This window comes from Micromesistius poutassou (genome assembly GCF_964030765.1).
Source record: "Micromesistius poutassou genome assembly, chromosome: 8".
NCBI classification, from domain to species: Eukaryota; Metazoa; Chordata; class Actinopteri; order Gadiformes; family Gadidae; genus Micromesistius; species Micromesistius poutassou.
Window position 1 is genome coordinate 8,238,067 of NC_140278.1, and position 18,366 is coordinate 8,256,432.

The following is an 18,366-nucleotide window of genomic DNA, read 5'->3' on the forward strand; positions in this document are numbered from 1 at the left end:
CATTCTAGCAGTACCAGCACTGGTCCAACATCAACGGGGGTTCGGCTAGGATAGAATCTAAAGTCTCTCTACTCTGGTACCTAGAAGGACTTTACAAAACCACACTTTCCATCTTGTTGGGAAACAGCACATCAAAACCCATCAACCTCAGTACTGAACTCGGACTTGATGTTCTCACATAGACAAGAAACTAAATGACTGCAACACCACAACATGTCCATAGCTCTTCTTCACCGGGTTGAAAAATGGTTATTAAGTCAACATTGTCAGTCCGGGACGGTATATTAACACTCGCTACTCTACAGACTACACGGCATAAACACGCACACAGCAGTCTGCAGCAAGACACTTCCCATCGAGTATACTTAAGTTAAACCAAGCAGCAGCACAACATCTTTAAGAACTTTTCGGTTACCAAAAATAAGTGGTGTGCATTACAATGTTGTTTAAATGTACAAACTTACGTTTATCTGTCTATGTCAAAAGTACTTTCAGACCCTAGTGAAGTAATGGAGGCTCAAATCGGTCAAGACCCCCATGGCTCTAGACCTCGCTGCCCAAGGGCAAGCACTCCTTCCTGGGAAAGCTTTCCACCATTTCTGCCCCCCCCATTGGACCTGTATCTCCCTTCTCTTCCAGAGACCCAGACTCTGAGAATAGCACCATGCCTGTGATCTGTCTTCAGTGCTTATCACGCTTAACACACACACACACACACACACACACGTTTGCTTCCCCATGTGCATGATGAAACTGGCCGTTACCCAACTAAATATAGCAGCAGAATGCGGGTAGATTATATATATATATATATATATATATATATATATATATATATATATAATTATTTCATATGAGGACAGCAGTCATCACAGAGCTAAGAGGAAAACATTATAATATAGCAAAGTTCAAGGCTTTTCACCAATGGCTAGCTTGGAACCATCCTAAGATGTGTGTTTTGTCAGTTACTGGAATCAGAGTCAAAATTACTTCTAACCTCCATGTCGCTCAACCAGGCACTTAAAATATTTCCAAATATACTGCAGTAGATATATTAATAGTACTGCGGTCTTACTGCTGAAGATATACTACAGTGTTATATTACACATATATATATACATACACACACACTACTGTCATTTATCACGGCTCTTATTAAAAACATTGGCTCTCCATACACAACATTCTAAAAACCTTGCTCTACTAGGTACTAGCTGTATATACACACACCACTATATATATACATACTGATATATACTGTGATATCAAAACCCTTGATCAACGTCATGCATCAAGAAGGAGGCTGGAGGGCATTTCATAACATAAAAAGGTCTATTACTTAAAATAAAATATATGAGGTGTTTAAAAGCCTAACAGGGTCAAGGCTCTTTTGAAACGCAGTAAAGCATTTTTATATTCATGGATTCAGGGAATTACACACTCTTCTCCCCAACATATCGATGGGTCCTATTCCAGAGGTCAAAAACACCATCTCTGTTCGGTACCATCTCTCTTTAAACTGTCACTGTTCTCTAGGTTTCTTTACCGTCTCTCTACCAAAACTCTATAAACTGTCTGTGTTCTCTACCATCTTGAAACTCTCTCTCTGCCCTACCATCTCTCTTCAAACTGTACCATCTGATATCTTTCTCTTCCATCTCTATTTAAACTGCCTGTTCTCTATCTTTCTCTAAAATTGTCAATCTACCATCTCTCTTTAAACTGTCCCTCTGCCCTACCGTCTCTCTTCAAACTGTCTCTCTGCCCAACCGTCTCTAAAATATTTGTTGGGAAATGATCTTCCGAAGGGCTGTCTCAATTGCATGGAAGCTTCCTATATAGGTGGCAAATATTGGTAATATGGCAGCATAGGACTGTCCCAATTCAGCAGGAAACATAGGACTTGGCTAAATTTAAAGTAAATGTCAGATTGTTCCTTGGTCGGTAGGTAGGTTCCCAAAAGGACCAAGAAGTGACCCCTACTCCACGTAGGAGGAGACGTACACCCAACGTGATAGTCACATGATGCTACCTGGTTGGGCGGTGGGACTTCATTCACCACTTCCACAAGGTAGGGAACTAACAAGGAAGCTTCCTCCTCGCAATTGAGACAGTGTTACCTCAACTCCTTCAGAGACCGGACATGAGAGCTAGGGTAGCAACCGAGGCAGGCGGAAATATCGTTGTCATATGGGAACCGAAAGGATTGTTCATAAAAATGGAAAAAGAAACAAATCAGAAAGACGTTTAGAAAATACAAAGAGCTGATGAAGTTAAAAACCCTCCCCATCTCCCCTGGTGTGTCACTGTACATCACCAGAGGGACAACACCGCCCCTGTGTGGCCAGATGAGGGCATGACACCGTCTTAAATAAAAGGAGGCAGTTCAAGCCGTCAGCCTACAGGGAGTGCTGCAGCCGAGGCTTTGGGGTTACATCCAGACAGAGGGAACCCAAACAGGCACATATATAATATCGCTGTCATATAAAAATAAAAAACAAAAACACACACAAAACCAACTGACCAATCCAAAGGGGCTGCTGTTGAAACCGAGTTGGGCTACGCAAGAAACATGATGTGATAGCGGCTGAAGGTTAGAGAGAAGGCCCTCACATCTCCAGCAGAACATGAGGGGGGGGGGAATCAAAATCATAATTGGCTGGTTCAGTATTGCATAAAAGTCTTTTGATATTAAAGCAGTGCTCATGTCCTCAGTCCAGAATATATACGTTTATGTGTGAGTATATGTGTGTCCCTCTTTGCACAGTGTCTGGTCTGGATAGACAGGATGTAGGGGCACACACACCTCTATATACTCCAAGACTGACACGCTATGTGTGTGAGTGTGCATATATTACGCTGTGTATGTATGTGTGTACGTATATTACTCTGTGTGTGTGTGTGTGTGTGTGTGTGTGTGTGTGTGTGTGTGTGTGTGTGTGTGTGTGTGTGTGTGTGTGTGTGTGTGTGTGTGTGTGTGTGTGTGTGTGTGTGTGTTCAGGCGAAGTACATGGTCCTCAGGGTGTCGTGGTGGATCTGGACCGCCTTGGCCAGCGCCTGAGGGTCCCGACCGTTACTCTGACCAGAGACATGGCTGCCCTCTGCACTGAAACACACATACACACACACACACAGACACACACACACATTAATAAAAACAGACTTTAATATACACAAACATATTGCTAATTAAAAGTATTTTGACCTCCTCTGTGCATCATCAAGTATTTTGATCAAGGTCAGACAGTAGCTGTGATAAAGGACAGACTGGAGCTGTGGTAAAGGACTGTGACTGATAAAGGACAGACTGGCGCTGAGGTAAAGGACAGACTGGAGCTGTGGTCCTCTCCCTCACCTGTCGTGCTCCTTGTCCACCAGGTGGTAGCGAGCACGGAAGGCAACCAGGTGAGCATAGTAGGCCGGTGCAGGGATGGACACGGAGCGCGTGCAGCGGACGTATGTGTGGCACAGCTGGTAGGTGAGGACCTGGAAGTCATCGGCGGTGAAGCAGTTGTCGTCCCATAGGACGTGGTAGTGGGAGGGTCGACTGGTACCCTGGAAACAGCAGGTACGGCATGATAACTTCTCCATGACAACAGTAGCCATCATCATCATGCTATGCATCCCCATCAACTTGACAACCCGTCACCTTCAACACCATTCCCATGACAACCATCTCCTATCATCATGCTGAGCCTCCCCATCAACATGACAACCATTACCATCAAAACAATCACCTTCAACACCGTCACCGTGACAACCCTCACCATCCTAACAATCACTACAACAACAGTCGTCATCACCATGAGAACATGACCAGGTCAACCATCACCATGAATACTAAACAGCACGTACCTGGATTCCGGCGTGACTGCAGAGGTAGAAGTCAAACTCAGAGGGGTGGGTGATGTCTGTATCTACTGTGGTGCCGGCAGGGATGTTCCCACTGCGCCCAACCTGCACACAGAGCAGCACTCAACTCAATCAACAAACGTGTAAGTGTTATTGTGCGTGTGCATTAGGCGTGGGCAATAAAACAATTAATTATCGTATTGTGATAGACTTAATCAATATCAATTTAAAACTATATATATATCGCTAAGAGACTGGACCACCGAATCTAGCAGCTGGGTTTGTTACACAAACACGGTTCCATACTTATTTACAATATTTAAGTGTTTTTCATTGTTGTATCGACATTGGAGTATTTATCAATGAAGAACAGTGGAAGGTCATTATTAAGTGTTCAACAGAAGTGTTTAAATCCAGCATGGTAATTCCTAGTCTTTTTAGGTCATTAAAATGATTAATAGTTATCGATCAATATGATCAAGATATATCGTGATATGTCTTTCAGCCATTTCGCCCAGACCTAGTGTGCGTGTGTGTAGCCGGATCTCACCCTCTCGTTGCGGTCGGCGCAGAAAAGGCGAGTGTGATGGCGTTTCTGGACCACAATGTAGGTGATGCCAGGCTGGTAGTCCTTCTCAAGGCTGATACAGGCCTCCCGGATCGCCAGTAGCTCATAGTACAACACCTGGAACACAGCAGTTCATAGTACAACACCAATTTAAAAAACTTGGTCCATTGAAAAGGATATCACAGCCAACAGTATCCCGAGGCAGCATTTACATAGACTGTTTAAAATAACCTTCAGCACGGACCTGTCTGAACTGTCCCTCGGACACCCCATCCCGGTAGAAGATGATCCTGGTGGGCTTGTAGCGGGTCGACTTGTAGAACTGGATCAGGAGCTCTCGCACCATAGAAGAGAGGTCCTGGATCACCTCCTGCCTGGGCCTCTGGACCCGGACCGTAGCACAGTACCTGCTGGGGTGGGCGTCCATACTGCCTACCACCTGGAGAGCAGTTCCAAAAAGACAACATGGTTTAATCCTTCGGTGCTCATATGGAGAGGGCTGCGCAACTCTGGAGAAGTTTGCCAGAGACAGACGGAGGTGGATGGACTTTGTTGCTGCCCTATGTGCCAGAGGAGCTAATATGGTACACATCTGTATCCTGTACTTGATGTTGGGGCACCCATATTTCCTGTCTGTGACTAATAAAGTGTAAACATGTCTCCAATGCATGTAAACCATATGTATGCCACATCACACATTAGGTTAGCCGGTTCGCTCACCGCTGCAATGGAGGGCTTCTTGCCGTCCCCAGCCGGGGGATGCGTGACGTCGGCTCCCAGGAAGATAACAGGCTGCTGGAACACTGAGGGCCTGCAAGACACCCAGCATTACACCCTGCGTGCTAACTGAGTTAGCATGATACTAGCAGAGTTACAACCCCCATGCCAACATACTGAGCAGGAAATTAGCTGAACTAGGAGTTAAAACCTGCGTGCTAACTGAGTCAGCATGAGACTAGCCGAGTGCTAACATAGTGGAAATCATGCTAGCTGAAACTCCATGCTAACAGACAGAACATGATGCTATCTGTACTACCGAGGGATAAATGAGTTGGCATGATGCTAGCTAAACCTTCAGGAGGCGCTACTGACCGCTGGTGAGGGACCAGGATGTTGTTGATTCCTCCCAGCTTGACGTTGATCTTGAGGCAGAGGTTGGACAGCGTCTGGGGAGACGTCTTCACCACGTTCTTCACCTGGACACACTGAGTGGCCATGCCCAGCAGGGTGTCTCCCACACGCTTCACCTCCGCTGCACACACACACACACTCCATTTACTATTACGGTCTAGAAAAGACTGAGCTAAGCTTGACAACAGGTTGTTTCTGAATAGACTAGACAGACTAGTTTCTGATGCTACTGACAGGGTTCTTTTTAGAACCCTGTTCTAAAGTATTTTTAGACTTGTTTAGAGGCGTTTTATAACTGTAGATGGGAGTCTTTCTAGATTAGTTTGAGTAGGTTTCTGACTGCCAACAGGGGTCTTTATAGACTGGATTAGTTGTTTTTTTCTAGATGAGTATGATGTGGTTTCTGACCATAGACGGGGGTCTTCCCTGGCAGGATGACGATGATGAGCTGCAGGCCTGCGTAGGTGTTCTTCAGGTGTCTGAACATGGGCTCCACGCTGTCCGCTCCCTGGGCGTATTTACAGAAGCACGGCTGGCCCTGGATGGGCATCCCAGCGTCCTTGGAGATCTTACGCAGCTGGTCCGTGAATCCCCTGCAGCAGAAGCACAGTACTTCAAATACTATACTACTGTTATAATTCCATTTTGTATTTCCAATCAATCTCATGAATTACTTATTACTTAAGTACTATACTTAATTAACGCTTGCATAACCTAGGTTATTATATACTATATTACACTACAACACCTCAAATACTACAATATTTACACTTATACTTAATCTACACATAATTCCTCAAACTGGTTTAATCAGCACCAAGTAAGAAGAAAGGAGGAGAGGATTGTAGAGGAGAAAGGAGGAGAGGATTGTAGAGGAGGAGAGGAGGAGAGGATTGTAGAGGAGGAGAGTATTATAGAGGAGAGAAGAGGAGAGTATTATAGAGGAGAGATGAGGAGAGTATTATAGAGGCGAGAGGAATGGAGAGAGGTGGCTCCATACTTGAGAATCTCCTCTCGACACTGTCTCTGCGTGGCGAAACAGGCGATGGCCCACATCTTGACCTCCACCCCGGTGTGGAACTGTTTCCCCCGCATGTCCCACACGCCCTGGCTGGGGGTCGCCACTGTACGGCTCTGAAACCACAGACACCGCAGGCATGTCACACACACACACAGCAATACTTGCACACACACACACACACACACACACACACAGACACTGCAGTAATGCCCCCACACACACACACACACAAACCGCAGTCATATCACATACATACCAATACTAAACACACTCACACCCCCAGGCATGTCCCCCTCACACACACAAATACTGACCCACACACCAGGCAAATCCCCCCCACACACACAAATACTGACCCACACCCACATATCTTTACACCAAAGTCATATCACATACATACTCACACACCCACACGACTGGAGATACATGTGCCTATGTATACTGCATCCTAACTCACACACTGAGTCCAACATTTATTTGCCACCACAAAAACTTACTTCCTGAACACACACACACACACACACACACACACACACACACACACACACACACACACACACACACACACACACACACACACACACACACACACACACACACACACACACACACACACACACACACACACACACACAATGTAGTAATGGAGGCTTGGTTAACATGGTTGTATGCAAAGCAAGTCACAAACAAAACATAATCAAAACAATATTATGACTATTACAGCTTTAACTTAACTTACAACTTGATTTGATCAAAACCAACTGTTTACTACAACATGCTAACATGTTAGAGATATAATATTTACTTGCTGACAAGCATACATTAAGACATCTGTAGGAGCTGGGTAGGCAGGTAGTCAGAGAGACAGACATGGAGAAAGACAGGTGTCAGTACCAGGTAGACAGACAGACCCATGTAGGCACCAGATAGTCAGACAGACAGGTAGACCGACTGACAGGTGTAAGCACCAGGTAGACAGACAGACCCATGTAGGCACCAGGTAGTCAGTCTGACAGGTAGACAGACTGACAGGTAGACAGACTGACAGGTGTAAGTACCAGGTAGACAGACAGACACATGTAGGTTCCAGGCAGTAAGCATTCAGGTAGACAGACAGACAGACAGGTGTAGGTACCAGGTAGTTTTCTGTGCTCACCCGACCTCCATACTGCAGCATGGGTGGGGGCAGCACACGTCCGGTCACCTGGGACATCTCGTCCCGCACCTTGAACCTGAACTCCTGGACGAAGGGATCCGCTTCGTAGTTAGCGCTGCGCACCTGAGGGGAGAACCAGGGGGTCAGGGCCTTTGGATGACACACCTCGGCCTACACTTCTGCTCATGGAAGTAGTGAGGGCAATCTTGGCGTCTTATAGCGTTAAATACCTTCATGACACCAGGTTTTATCAGCTTTTTATGTAGAGGAGAGGAAAGGAGAAGAGTCGCATGGCAAGCAATTTAATACACAATTCTGTCAATTTATTTTTTGAACCAACCACCTTGCAGAGTGTCTTGTCTTATAATCCCTTAAATGAGACATTATAGAGCAAAAGGTGGAGGGCAAAGGAGAACAGAGAAAGAAAGAACAGAAAAAAAAAAAGAAAGAAAAAACCCACACGTCAACTGGGGGGGTCTCCACTACTCACCAGCCGGCTAATCTCTTCCTGTCTGTCGGGGGCAGAGCGAGCCGTTGCCTTGATCATAGTCGAGGTCTGGTTATCAGTCAGCTTCTTGATGCAGCGCTGGCCTGCTACAATGTTACACACCTGAGGACACAACAACACACCTGTAACACCTGCTACACACCTGGAGAGAACACACCTGTAACACCTGCTACAATGTTACACACCTTTAATACCCAGTTATGAAGATAGTTTAAACACTTTATTAACTTAAACCTTAATATTGGAGGTAGTAAGTGGGGGTGGGGGAGGAAGGTTTGGATGGTACTCTTACCTCCAGGGGCAGGTAGGTGTGTTTCTGCTCCTGGCCCACCTGGAGACAGGGCAGGTGGGGGTACTTCAGCTGCAGGCTGTACTTGTCTTTGAAGTACTGCGCCACCGTGCGCTCCACCGTCTGGCCATTCTCTAGCTGGAGGGGGAAGCTGAGATAAGGGAGAGGAGTTAGCAGAATGGTCTGGGTTTAACTCCTATCTAGACAGGAGGCAGGTTGTCTGGGTTGAACTCCCATCTGATAGACAGTGGGGTGTCTGGGTTTAACTCCCGTCTGATAGACAGTGGGGTGTCTGGGTTTAACTCCCGTCTGATAGACAGTGGGGTGTCTGGGTTTAACTCCCATCTAGATTGACAGCAGGTGGGTCTGAGGATAACTGCTAGTTGTGATGTGGAAGCCTATGGACTCCAGTTGAAGGAGGGCTCTCTGATATTACTATTTCAGCAGACGCTTGTTTTCAAAGCTACGTGAAATCAGACACAGGTCATAAAGCAGCAGGTGGGGATATGGCTAAATAATGCCTACAGGTAGACGGTGGACATCAGGGATCTAACCCAGGACCTTTCAGCAGTGAGTCCACCACCCTCACCACTAAACTATCCTGTTTTACACTGTTTAATCCTTCTCAAACCGTTTCTCAGATGTCTTGAAATGGAGAATTAAAGCGAGACTGTCTCTTTAAATGATTACTCATAGTATAATAATTGATTTCCTGGAAGCATGACACATGGCCAGATGATAGGTACCGTGATTGCAGCGAAGAGAGGTGAATTAATCCGTACATCCAAACGTAGCACTTCCCCCCCTAGAGTGACTAACGCTATGCTAAGCACCAAGTTAACACGTGACTTAACACAGATATTTGCTTATGGTGAATACACACACACACACACACACACACACACACTCACACACTCACGTTTGGTGGCTAGCTGGCCGGCGAGTGACGTTACACACACGGTACTTCCTCCTCATCGTCCCACAGTGAGTCACCTCTACCTTCAGACCTGGAGACAGAGAGACGGTTACCATTGCATTACTTCAAATTATAAAAAAAAATGCACATACAACCTGCGCAAAACTCCACAATACAAATTCTGTATATTTTTGGGAGATTATATTTAACATGCATAAGAGATGCACATGGAGATAGAGAAAGAGAAGAGAGAGACAACAAAACACACATCAACATAAATACAAATACACACACACACACACACACACACATCACAGATAGATAGACACAGAATTTACAAACACACACACACACACACACACACACACACACACACACACACACACACACACACACACACACACACACACACACACACACACACACACACACACACACACACACACACACACACACACACACAGGCAGCAGTGACCTTTGATTTCCTTGGTGAACTTGACCCGGTGGGAGTCTGTGAGGGGGCGGGGCTGCTCATCAATGTTGTGGATGTCCAGAACCTCACACATGAACCTGACCACCTGCTGGGCCTTGTAGAACGCCGTGGCAGACACTACACAAATACACAAAATATATATTAATACATTTCAACATCAATACTCCCAAAAATGTATGTTTTCATATAGTTACAATGAATATAATTGTTCCTTTTTTTGTATATGAAACTGCAGTGGTGTTTTTATAGAGAATAATATGAATATAGTTGTAAGAGTGCATCTTCATAAAAAACATGTTCTTTGACTGTTGAGGCATTGGGCATAATGTAACAGCTACAATTATTTATTTCTATCTAGAAAAGACATCTGAAATTATCTGATTGGATTTTATGTGAAGGTTAAGTAGCACCCTGCACCCTGTCACGCTAAGCCAAGTGACATCCTCTTCTGATTTCCTCCCAATGCTTATGGGTGTTTGCATATAGTTTGCATCATTGTTTAAATGTTGACTGCTTTTCACAGACCCTCTACACATTCACTACTTTGGGCGAGAGATGAAAACAAGTGATTTATTGAGCGATAGGAGAGAGGACTGACAGAAATGATGGACTGACAGTATGATGGATAGAGAGACAGATATAGAGACTAATGGAGGGTGAGAAAGCGGGAGAAAAAACATCACACACACCCGTCTCCACGGTAATAGCTGGCCGCCAGAGAGCCAACGACCAACTGTCCCACAACTCAAATGTGACCTCTGTCTCTCCCTCTCATTTATAAGTCAGGAGTTCAGCTGATTTAATGATCAATGATGCCTTTGTTGATCAGTTGACCTCACCATCGATGTTGAGCATCATCTTCCACATGGCAGGGCGGACGGACTGGTGGAAGCCGAACCACACCTCTCTCCCTCCACCCAGCGGGTGGTCATAACCTTCTGGAGGGGAGAAGAAAGAACGGCCCACGGGGGTGTACCTGCGAACACACACACACACACACACACACACACACACACACACACACACACACACACACACACACACACACACACACACACACACACACACACACACACACACACACACACACACACACACACACACACACACACACACACACACAATCAGTCTTCTCTGGTGCTCATTTTGATCACACCAGCAAGGAAAAGAGAGCTGTGTGGTGTTGACAGGTCTTGGCTGGCTGATAAAGACACACTACAGGGGAGGAGGCAGGGTAGGCTTTGGAATAATGCTGGGTCTTTCCTTTGTGATCAGAGACCCCCCATTGGAGTTATGATGGAAATCGATGCAATGGGCGACACATCATACAGAGGATATGAGTTCAGGGCTCAGCAATGCTTAAGATATTATTAGGAAAGGGTCAGCATCAAAGCAACATCACAAATACGTGCTCACAAGGAGTGTCTAAAAATATCAGGCTTTATTGCAATATCCCTTGGGTTCTTTTCAATCGTTTAACAGAGTTTATGGTTTTAGTAACAAGGCAGCAGTAACAAGGTAACCTAATGAGGCCACCTAACCAGGATTCAGACAGGAAGGTAACAAGGAAGTAAACAGGAATCATACCCCGGAAGTCCAACACAGGAAGTAAACCGTTAGGTAAACAAGAAGTAATGACTAAATCAGGAAGTGAACAAGAAGCGAGCATCAGTCCGTAACCAGGAAGTGCTTACTTGATGGAGGGCAGGTGTCTGAGCACCACGTCGACTGCATGAACGGGGTTGGTGCTGATGGGCTTGTCCAGCTCCAGGGGGTCTGGGGTGCCATGCCCCGACAGCACATCGTGCAACGTGTGCCAACTCACGTTGGAGACCAACTTAATGGACACCTTGAAGGGGCGGTCTTTCCCTCCTTCCCCTGGTAGAGTGACATCCAGGTCCACCTGCAACGAGAGAAGCGAGGTCACACACCGTGTAAGGAAATACTTGTGTGTGAGTGATTGAGTGAGTGAGTGACTCACCCCGGCTGCTGCTAGAGGTAGGGGGTTAGCCGTGTACAGGCTCCTCTTCCCATCGTAGACGGGCCGCCGGTCCCCGAAGATGGTCACCTTGAAGTGCTTCACCATAGAGTCGACCACCTCCCTGCACAGCAAAGGGGCCGCTTCGTTAAAGATCCCATGCCATTAAAATTCCATTATTCCTATTGTTTGTTAAATAACATAAGTCAGAATAAGTTTGTGATGTGTGGTAAGTTGAAATCTGCAGTTTGTCTGCTGTATGCAATAGCCAATGAAAGGAAAAAGGCAGAAAAAAATGAGCCAATCTGGATAAGGTGACACTGCTACGTAGCTTTGTCAAATTATTATTCATGGACCTGCCCACTTGGTTGGTTCATAACCACCCACAGAAATTCCGAAGGAGTCGAGATTGAGCTAGTGCTAATACATGTACGTAGTTGCTGCTTAAAGGTCTCATTCCACCGAAAACCGTTTATTACTCCTCCTTTTGAAATACGATAGGTCACTCGGAGTTAGATATGCATGCTGAACGTGAAAACGTTCTCCTACCTCGATTGCCTGCATTAGCAAATGTAAGAAAATAGACGCACAAACGAGCGGATTCGAAAAGCCTCACCAACTGACGTCAGTTGGTATTCATGGCCTCGCACAGCCTTGGCTTGCGACGGCCCACGGGAAGACAGCATTGAGTTTGTGCCTGTGCTATTTGTGGCTATAACAAGACGCAACGTTGCGTCTCTTGACCAAGAAACAAGAGTTGGGGAACAAATGGTTGGATCGGACATTACCACTATTTCAACATTTACGCGGCTCGGGCACGGCGATTGAATACCGAAAGAAGAGCCGCCTCGGGGCACCACGGCGGCCGGAGCTGAGCTCCCGGGCGCGGTGCACGGCAGGCGGTCCCCGCGGTCGCGGTCTCCCGGCGGCCATGCCCCGGCCGAGCTCGCGGACTCCGGCGGTGCACTCCCGCGGGCACGGCGATTGAATATAGAAAGAAGAGCCGCGACCGCGACAGAAGAGCCGCGACCGCGAGCCCGTGGGTTAGGAGTGCACCGCCGGAGTCCGGGAGCTCCATCGTATGTCCGGGAGCTCCGCCGTACACCGCTGTCGCGGTTCCCCGGCGGCCGTGCCCCGGCGGAGCTCCGAGCTCCCGAGCTCCGGCGGTGCACTCCCGCGGGCACGGCGATTGAATACAGAAAGAAAAGCCGCTTCGGGGCACCGCGGCTGTTTATTGCATTCAATCCCCGTGCCCGCGAGAGTGCACCGCCGGAGTCCGGGAGCTCGGCCGGTGCACGGCGACCGCAGGGACCAGCCACCGTGCACTGATACGGCGATCGTGGGGATCGGTGCACGGTCCCCCGGACGCGAATCTTTTTTCCGTAGGATGGTAGGGGAAGGTACCGCCTTTTTCGCCGCTGATTGGTTAGAAGTGCTCTCCTCCGATTGGTTATTAGATTTGGCGGCAGGCTCTCCTCCGATTGGTTATTTGATTTAGTGGCTGTTGGCTAGTCTACCACCAACAGTAGCAAACAAACTCGATCCAACAGTGATAAGTGCGTTCCGTCAGAATTGATTTTCACATTTTCATAGCCTGTTTAGCTAGTCATATCTGTTTGAGGGACTTTTGTGATGAGAGAGAAGCAAGTGCTAGTGATGAAAGAGGCTGCGAAACCACTCTCCAGTGGTGTGTATCTGCAAAGGAAATTGCAGTGCCCCTCAGGCAGAAGTTGCTGTTTAAATAAATTAAATATAATCTCAGTAAATCAACCATATTATTTCAAAAGGCAAGCTTAAAATTGACTCTTTATTTGCATTGTAATAGAAAAAAGTACAGGTCATTAATAAAGGTATAGATTAGAACCTATCAACACAACGAACAACGCACCCTAACTGTAAGCCTAACCTTAACCATTGAATACCTGTGATACCTGTGGCAAAACCATTTATTACTTTTTTTTATTTTTATTTACCATTTTATTACTGGAGCTACTGGAGCTGCTCCCTATCGTTGACTTATTCCTAATCCTAACCTCAAGGTGATCCGGTATGATGGTCTCCAACTCCTCCTTTGCACAAATATGACACCACCTAACTGTCATGGCTGCACGCACGCACGCACGCACACACGCACGCACGCACGCACGCACGCACGCACGCACGCACACACACTAATGTTTAACCTACAGTTAATATCTGCTTCTGTTTTAAAACACTGGTGTTTAATCCCTGCTCATCAAATTGCAATTGCTTTTTAGTTTTATCTACTTATTTAAAAAAGAAAAAACACCACCATCACTAGCACTTGCTTCTCTCTCTTATCACAAAAGTCCCCCAAACAGCTATGACTAGCTAAACAGGCTATGAAAATGTTATTTCTATTACTTATCACTGTTGGATCGAGTTTGTTTACTACTGTTGGTGGTAGACTAGCCGACAGCCACTAAATCAAATAACCAATCGGAGGAGAACCTGCCGCCAAGCCCTTCTAACCAATCAGCGGCGAAAAAGGCGGTACCTTCCCCTACCATCCTACGGAAAAAAGATTCGCCCCCCGGACGCGGTGCCCCGAGGCAGCTCGTCTCTCTGTATTCAATCAACCAGAAACCCACAAGGAGCCCAGTGGTTCTCCTTCTCCCTCTCTCTCTCTCTCCTTCTCCCTCTCTCTGTCTGTCTCTTGTTCTCCCTTTCTCTGTCTCTCTCAGTAAGTTGAATTGGTATTATTACTGTGACGGACAGTGCTGTTAGCCAATCAGAGGTGAGTCATTTGCATCTCATGAATAAGAGCCAAAATCGGGTCGTTCTTCCCCGCCCACCTCCACTACCACACTGGAACAGTGTGAAACAGGAGCACCAGAGCATTATTTTCACCAAAACTGACTCACAGGGCATTTATTGCTACTAGTGACCACCGCAAAATTAATGAAAAAACGGTGGAATGAGACCTTTAAAGGCTCTCATTGAGTGCTTAATCTGGCATGTTCTCTAGTCTGAAATGGTATAGAATGTATTCTGCATCTCATCTTCAGCAGAGTCTGCATCCTAGTCTCCAATCTAGTCTGTAATCTGTTTTGTAATGTTGTAAATAACCTAGGCAGTCATCTGTTTAGTAATCTAGTTTGAAATTTAGTGTTCAATATACTGTAGTCGGTAAAATAGCATCGCTTTTATCTCGTATAACCCAATCAGTGAACTGGTAACTAATCTAGTAGTTAATCTGGTCTTTAACATAGTCTGAAATATAGTCAGCAGCAGCAATCCAAGCTCACCCATGCAGAACACCATAACATTAGCCTCTAGGTATCACTGCGGTAGGTACTGGCTAACAGTTGCCCATTTGGAATATATGCATCATGTATGCCTGTATGTATGTTAGCGGTAGCTACAGGCTACCTGTTGACCCTGCGAGGACACTTCTCAGGCGTGATGTCCACCTGGTACAGGTAGACGTCCATCTGGGGGATGTCCACCTGGAAGCAGTTAGCCAGGAGCCTGATAGGCTTCCCTGCTGACCCGAAGCCCGGGCGCCTGGGCACCTGGAACAGAGCCTGGGCCTCCACCGCTACCGTTGCTAAAGAGGGGGAGAATAAGAGAGAGAGATGGAGACAGAGAGATGGGTGGACAATGACAGAGAAAGAACACATGGAGTGGGTTAGGAGAAACCATTAATAGTTGTTATGTTTGTTTTACTCTGCTGTACATCTATCTCTCCTCCACTTATACACATTTTAAATTTAATTGAAAAATATATTTTAGAGTGGACCTAGAGTGGACCTTAAAAAGGAAGTGACAAACAACGCCACTAACTTTCTAAACGTGTGAGGGGAAACCCACTTGCTGCCAACTGGATGTGTCACACCCCTCCAGCCCCTCTCCCCCAACAAAGGCACAGGTTCAAAGCAAGACACGCATGTGATTCACCACATGCGTGGGATGAGGGGGTTTTAGGACCGCGTGGAGGGGAATACAGAATAGAAAAACATGCCAGTAACACAACCCCTGTTACTTGTTACTCTCTCCCTTAGGTAATATATCTCACTCTCTCACTATCGCTAACTCTCTCTCTCTGTCGTCTGTTTATCATAATTGTTGCTGATGTTCTGAGAAACATAAGATAATTATAAATCATGTCTTCAGCAACATCTGTCAAACAACATGAGACACTGAGAACAGCAACAGGTATGTGATGACATCACGTCCTGTGATGTTGTGTGTGTGAAGAAGGGTGGGAAAGTGCAGAACAGAACACAACAGAAAGTTGTCGTGGCAACCACTGGCGGGAATCCCTGGGTTTCTGAATGGCAGCCTCAACAGTGGTGGTCAAAGTACCCCCTTATTCCTGATCCAATCGTTATAGTAAATAGAAATGTATTCTTTTTAGGACATGTCAAATGCTGACACACAGCACCCATGCAGGAACACGGATACACTGAGCCAGCGAAACGTCATGGTTTCAACATGTTGCATGTCGGCAGCCAGTGAGTTGGTGAAATAAGTTCTTCCCTCATGCAGCCTGAAATGAACAACTAGTGTTAAGGACTAGAGTTACCTGATTCAATCCGTCATAACCAACTACATGAACGAAACAGCACCCAACAGCACTCTAAATCCTCTCAATATCTTTACACATTTTAAATTATTAAAAAGGTTAAAATGTTTAAGCGTAGAGTAGCGAGGAATCGGAAAGTTTCACTTTGATTGAGATTTCCATCACGTAACAAGGCAAGTAAATCAGTAGGGTAGACCGACTTGTGATTATTGCAAGTAGAAGGTTGTAAGTAGCCTACTGACAACCACCAACCCTCCCTACTGACAACATAAACAGCCCGGTGGCTGCCCAGTAGCTGTCAAACACACGAGGAGACCCAACGGTCCACTAATGACATTCTGACTATAATATGTGCGATAGAAAACATATTTGTAACACTTGGTGAGTCCGTAGCAGGTAAAAACAAACAACAAGACCATAGATAGCTCTATATACCACAGAAGGTATACATACAGGTGGACATGAGAACAAGTTGTAATCCGGACAAATAATAATGCAATTCATGTTCAAGTCATTGTAGTGAACGTCCACTCGACACCAGTTTACCTGTTGTTCCGGTGTCCATTCATGAGGTCAGTGCCCCGGTCTCTGCCGGGACCTAAGTGGTCTGAAGCTGGGAACTCGTCCTCCGTAAGGTCCGCTGTCTCCCACGGCGATGGGCCGTGTCCTGGCGGGGCGTCCTGGCCCTCCGACCCCACTCGTGCTGACTGTCACACCGGGCTCTTCTGCACTCCGTCACCGGACTCCTATTTACCGGGCTCTCTGGTGTCGCCGTGTCGGCATAGCCGTGTTTTTAACGCTCAGTGAACACAAGCTACACTTTGTTAGCCATGTCTGCTAGCTCGGTAGCCAGGCGTTGGGGGTGGGGGGTGGGGAAAGTGACTAAAACCAAATTCTATAAGAAACAAATCAGACGACACTCGCCGTCAACAAACCGTAAGAACAGCGTCCTCACATTCCCCAGACAATCCTGGAACTTGACAGTGGTTACACAGACATGCTGGTACCCCGAAACCCGGGTTAGAAACCGGGTTATAGCGATAGGTTAGGCTAGTCGATGCCGAATAGTTTGAAGTTGTAGCGACAAAACCGCTCCTATCGCGATATGGGGAAGCTGTCACGACCCCCAGCTCATAGGGAAGCGGATTCCGATGACGCTGGAAGTCCTGAACGCGTCCAAAACATCCCGGATTACACAGTCTAGGTTAAGATTCACTCTAAATTCAGGTTGTCAGTTAAATCCCTCCTTGTTGAGTTATCGGTGGTTCCAGTCCAGCTGACATATCAACTCTCTGGACTCCAGCTGCTGTCTAAATATGGTCATATTTCCTCTTCTGACAGCGATGGGAAGAGGCGGGGCATTGACGTCTGACGTCGTTCGTGTCCACGTTTAAATCGATATTAATCAATTCATTATTTTGTAAAATAATTATAAATAATACGTAGTAATAAGCGTGTAGTAATCTATTATTGTTCACCAACCATGATCAATAATTAATCGTTCTGATGACAAAAAGTTGAAAGATTAACCTTTAAATTTGAATGAACATCATAATTGCTTCATATTACTCAACATAATCAGAAAAAAAAGAAATATATATATATAGTGACAAGTTCTGAATCAACAAGATCATTAAAAACTCACAGGCTGATAAAACCAGAAAACAAGGCAGGATTCATATAAAAATCACATTTTATTTTCTTTGAAAAATAACCATTCCCAACAGATATAGCCTCATAATATTATTATTACAGACACAGAGTGGCCAGATGGGCTGCTGTGTGTTGGTGTCTGGGGAAGTGCTGCGATGAGATCTGTGACGTCGTATTGCTTTCCAGGGGTCAGGGGTCGAGAGGGGTAGAGAACCCCTGTATACAAGGTGCTTTGTGGCTTCAATACGTGGA

General features: G+C 46.1%; 1 protein-coding gene across 3 annotated transcripts; it reads right to left on the reverse strand.

Moving 5' to 3' along the window:
* Positions 1–880: 880 nt before the first annotated feature.
* Positions 881–17,731, reverse strand: ago3a (argonaute RISC catalytic component 3a). 3 transcript variants are annotated; one of them, XM_084472223.1, is made up of 19 exons: positions 17,008–17,731; positions 15,306–15,483; positions 11,916–12,036; positions 11,629–11,837; positions 10,774–10,910; positions 9,917–10,051; positions 9,445–9,532; positions 8,529–8,676; positions 8,219–8,338; positions 7,729–7,851; positions 6,552–6,685; positions 5,960–6,144; positions 5,513–5,672; positions 5,141–5,231; positions 4,665–4,859; positions 4,403–4,537; positions 3,856–3,957; positions 3,356–3,555; positions 881–3,106 (listed from the first exon to the last, which is right to left on the reverse strand). In XM_084472223.1, the coding sequence occupies exons 1-19, from the start codon at positions 17,024–17,026 to the stop codon at positions 2,998–3,000; spliced, it is 2,589 nt and encodes an 862-aa protein (XP_084328349.1). In that variant the 5' UTR covers positions 17,027–17,731; the 3' UTR covers positions 881–2,997. The 3 variants fall into 3 exon arrangements, with proteins under 3 accessions (XP_084328349.1, XP_084328350.1, XP_084328348.1); XM_084472224.1 differs by having other exon boundaries at positions 881–3,101; positions 7,708–7,851; XM_084472222.1 differs by having other exon boundaries at positions 7,708–7,851.
* Between the last annotated feature and the right edge of the window lie 635 nt (positions 17,732–18,366).

Coding starts and splice junctions, on each gene's coding strand:
- ago3a (XM_084472222.1), bottom strand. Junction 10,911..11,628: donor AGACACCTGCCCTCCATCAA/GTAAGCACTTCC, acceptor GTGTGTTCGCAG/GTACACCCCCGTGGGCCGTT. Junction 9,533..9,916: donor GTTCACCAAGGAAATCAAAG/GTCACTGCTGCC, acceptor CTCTGTCTCCAG/GTCTGAAGGTAGAGGTGACT.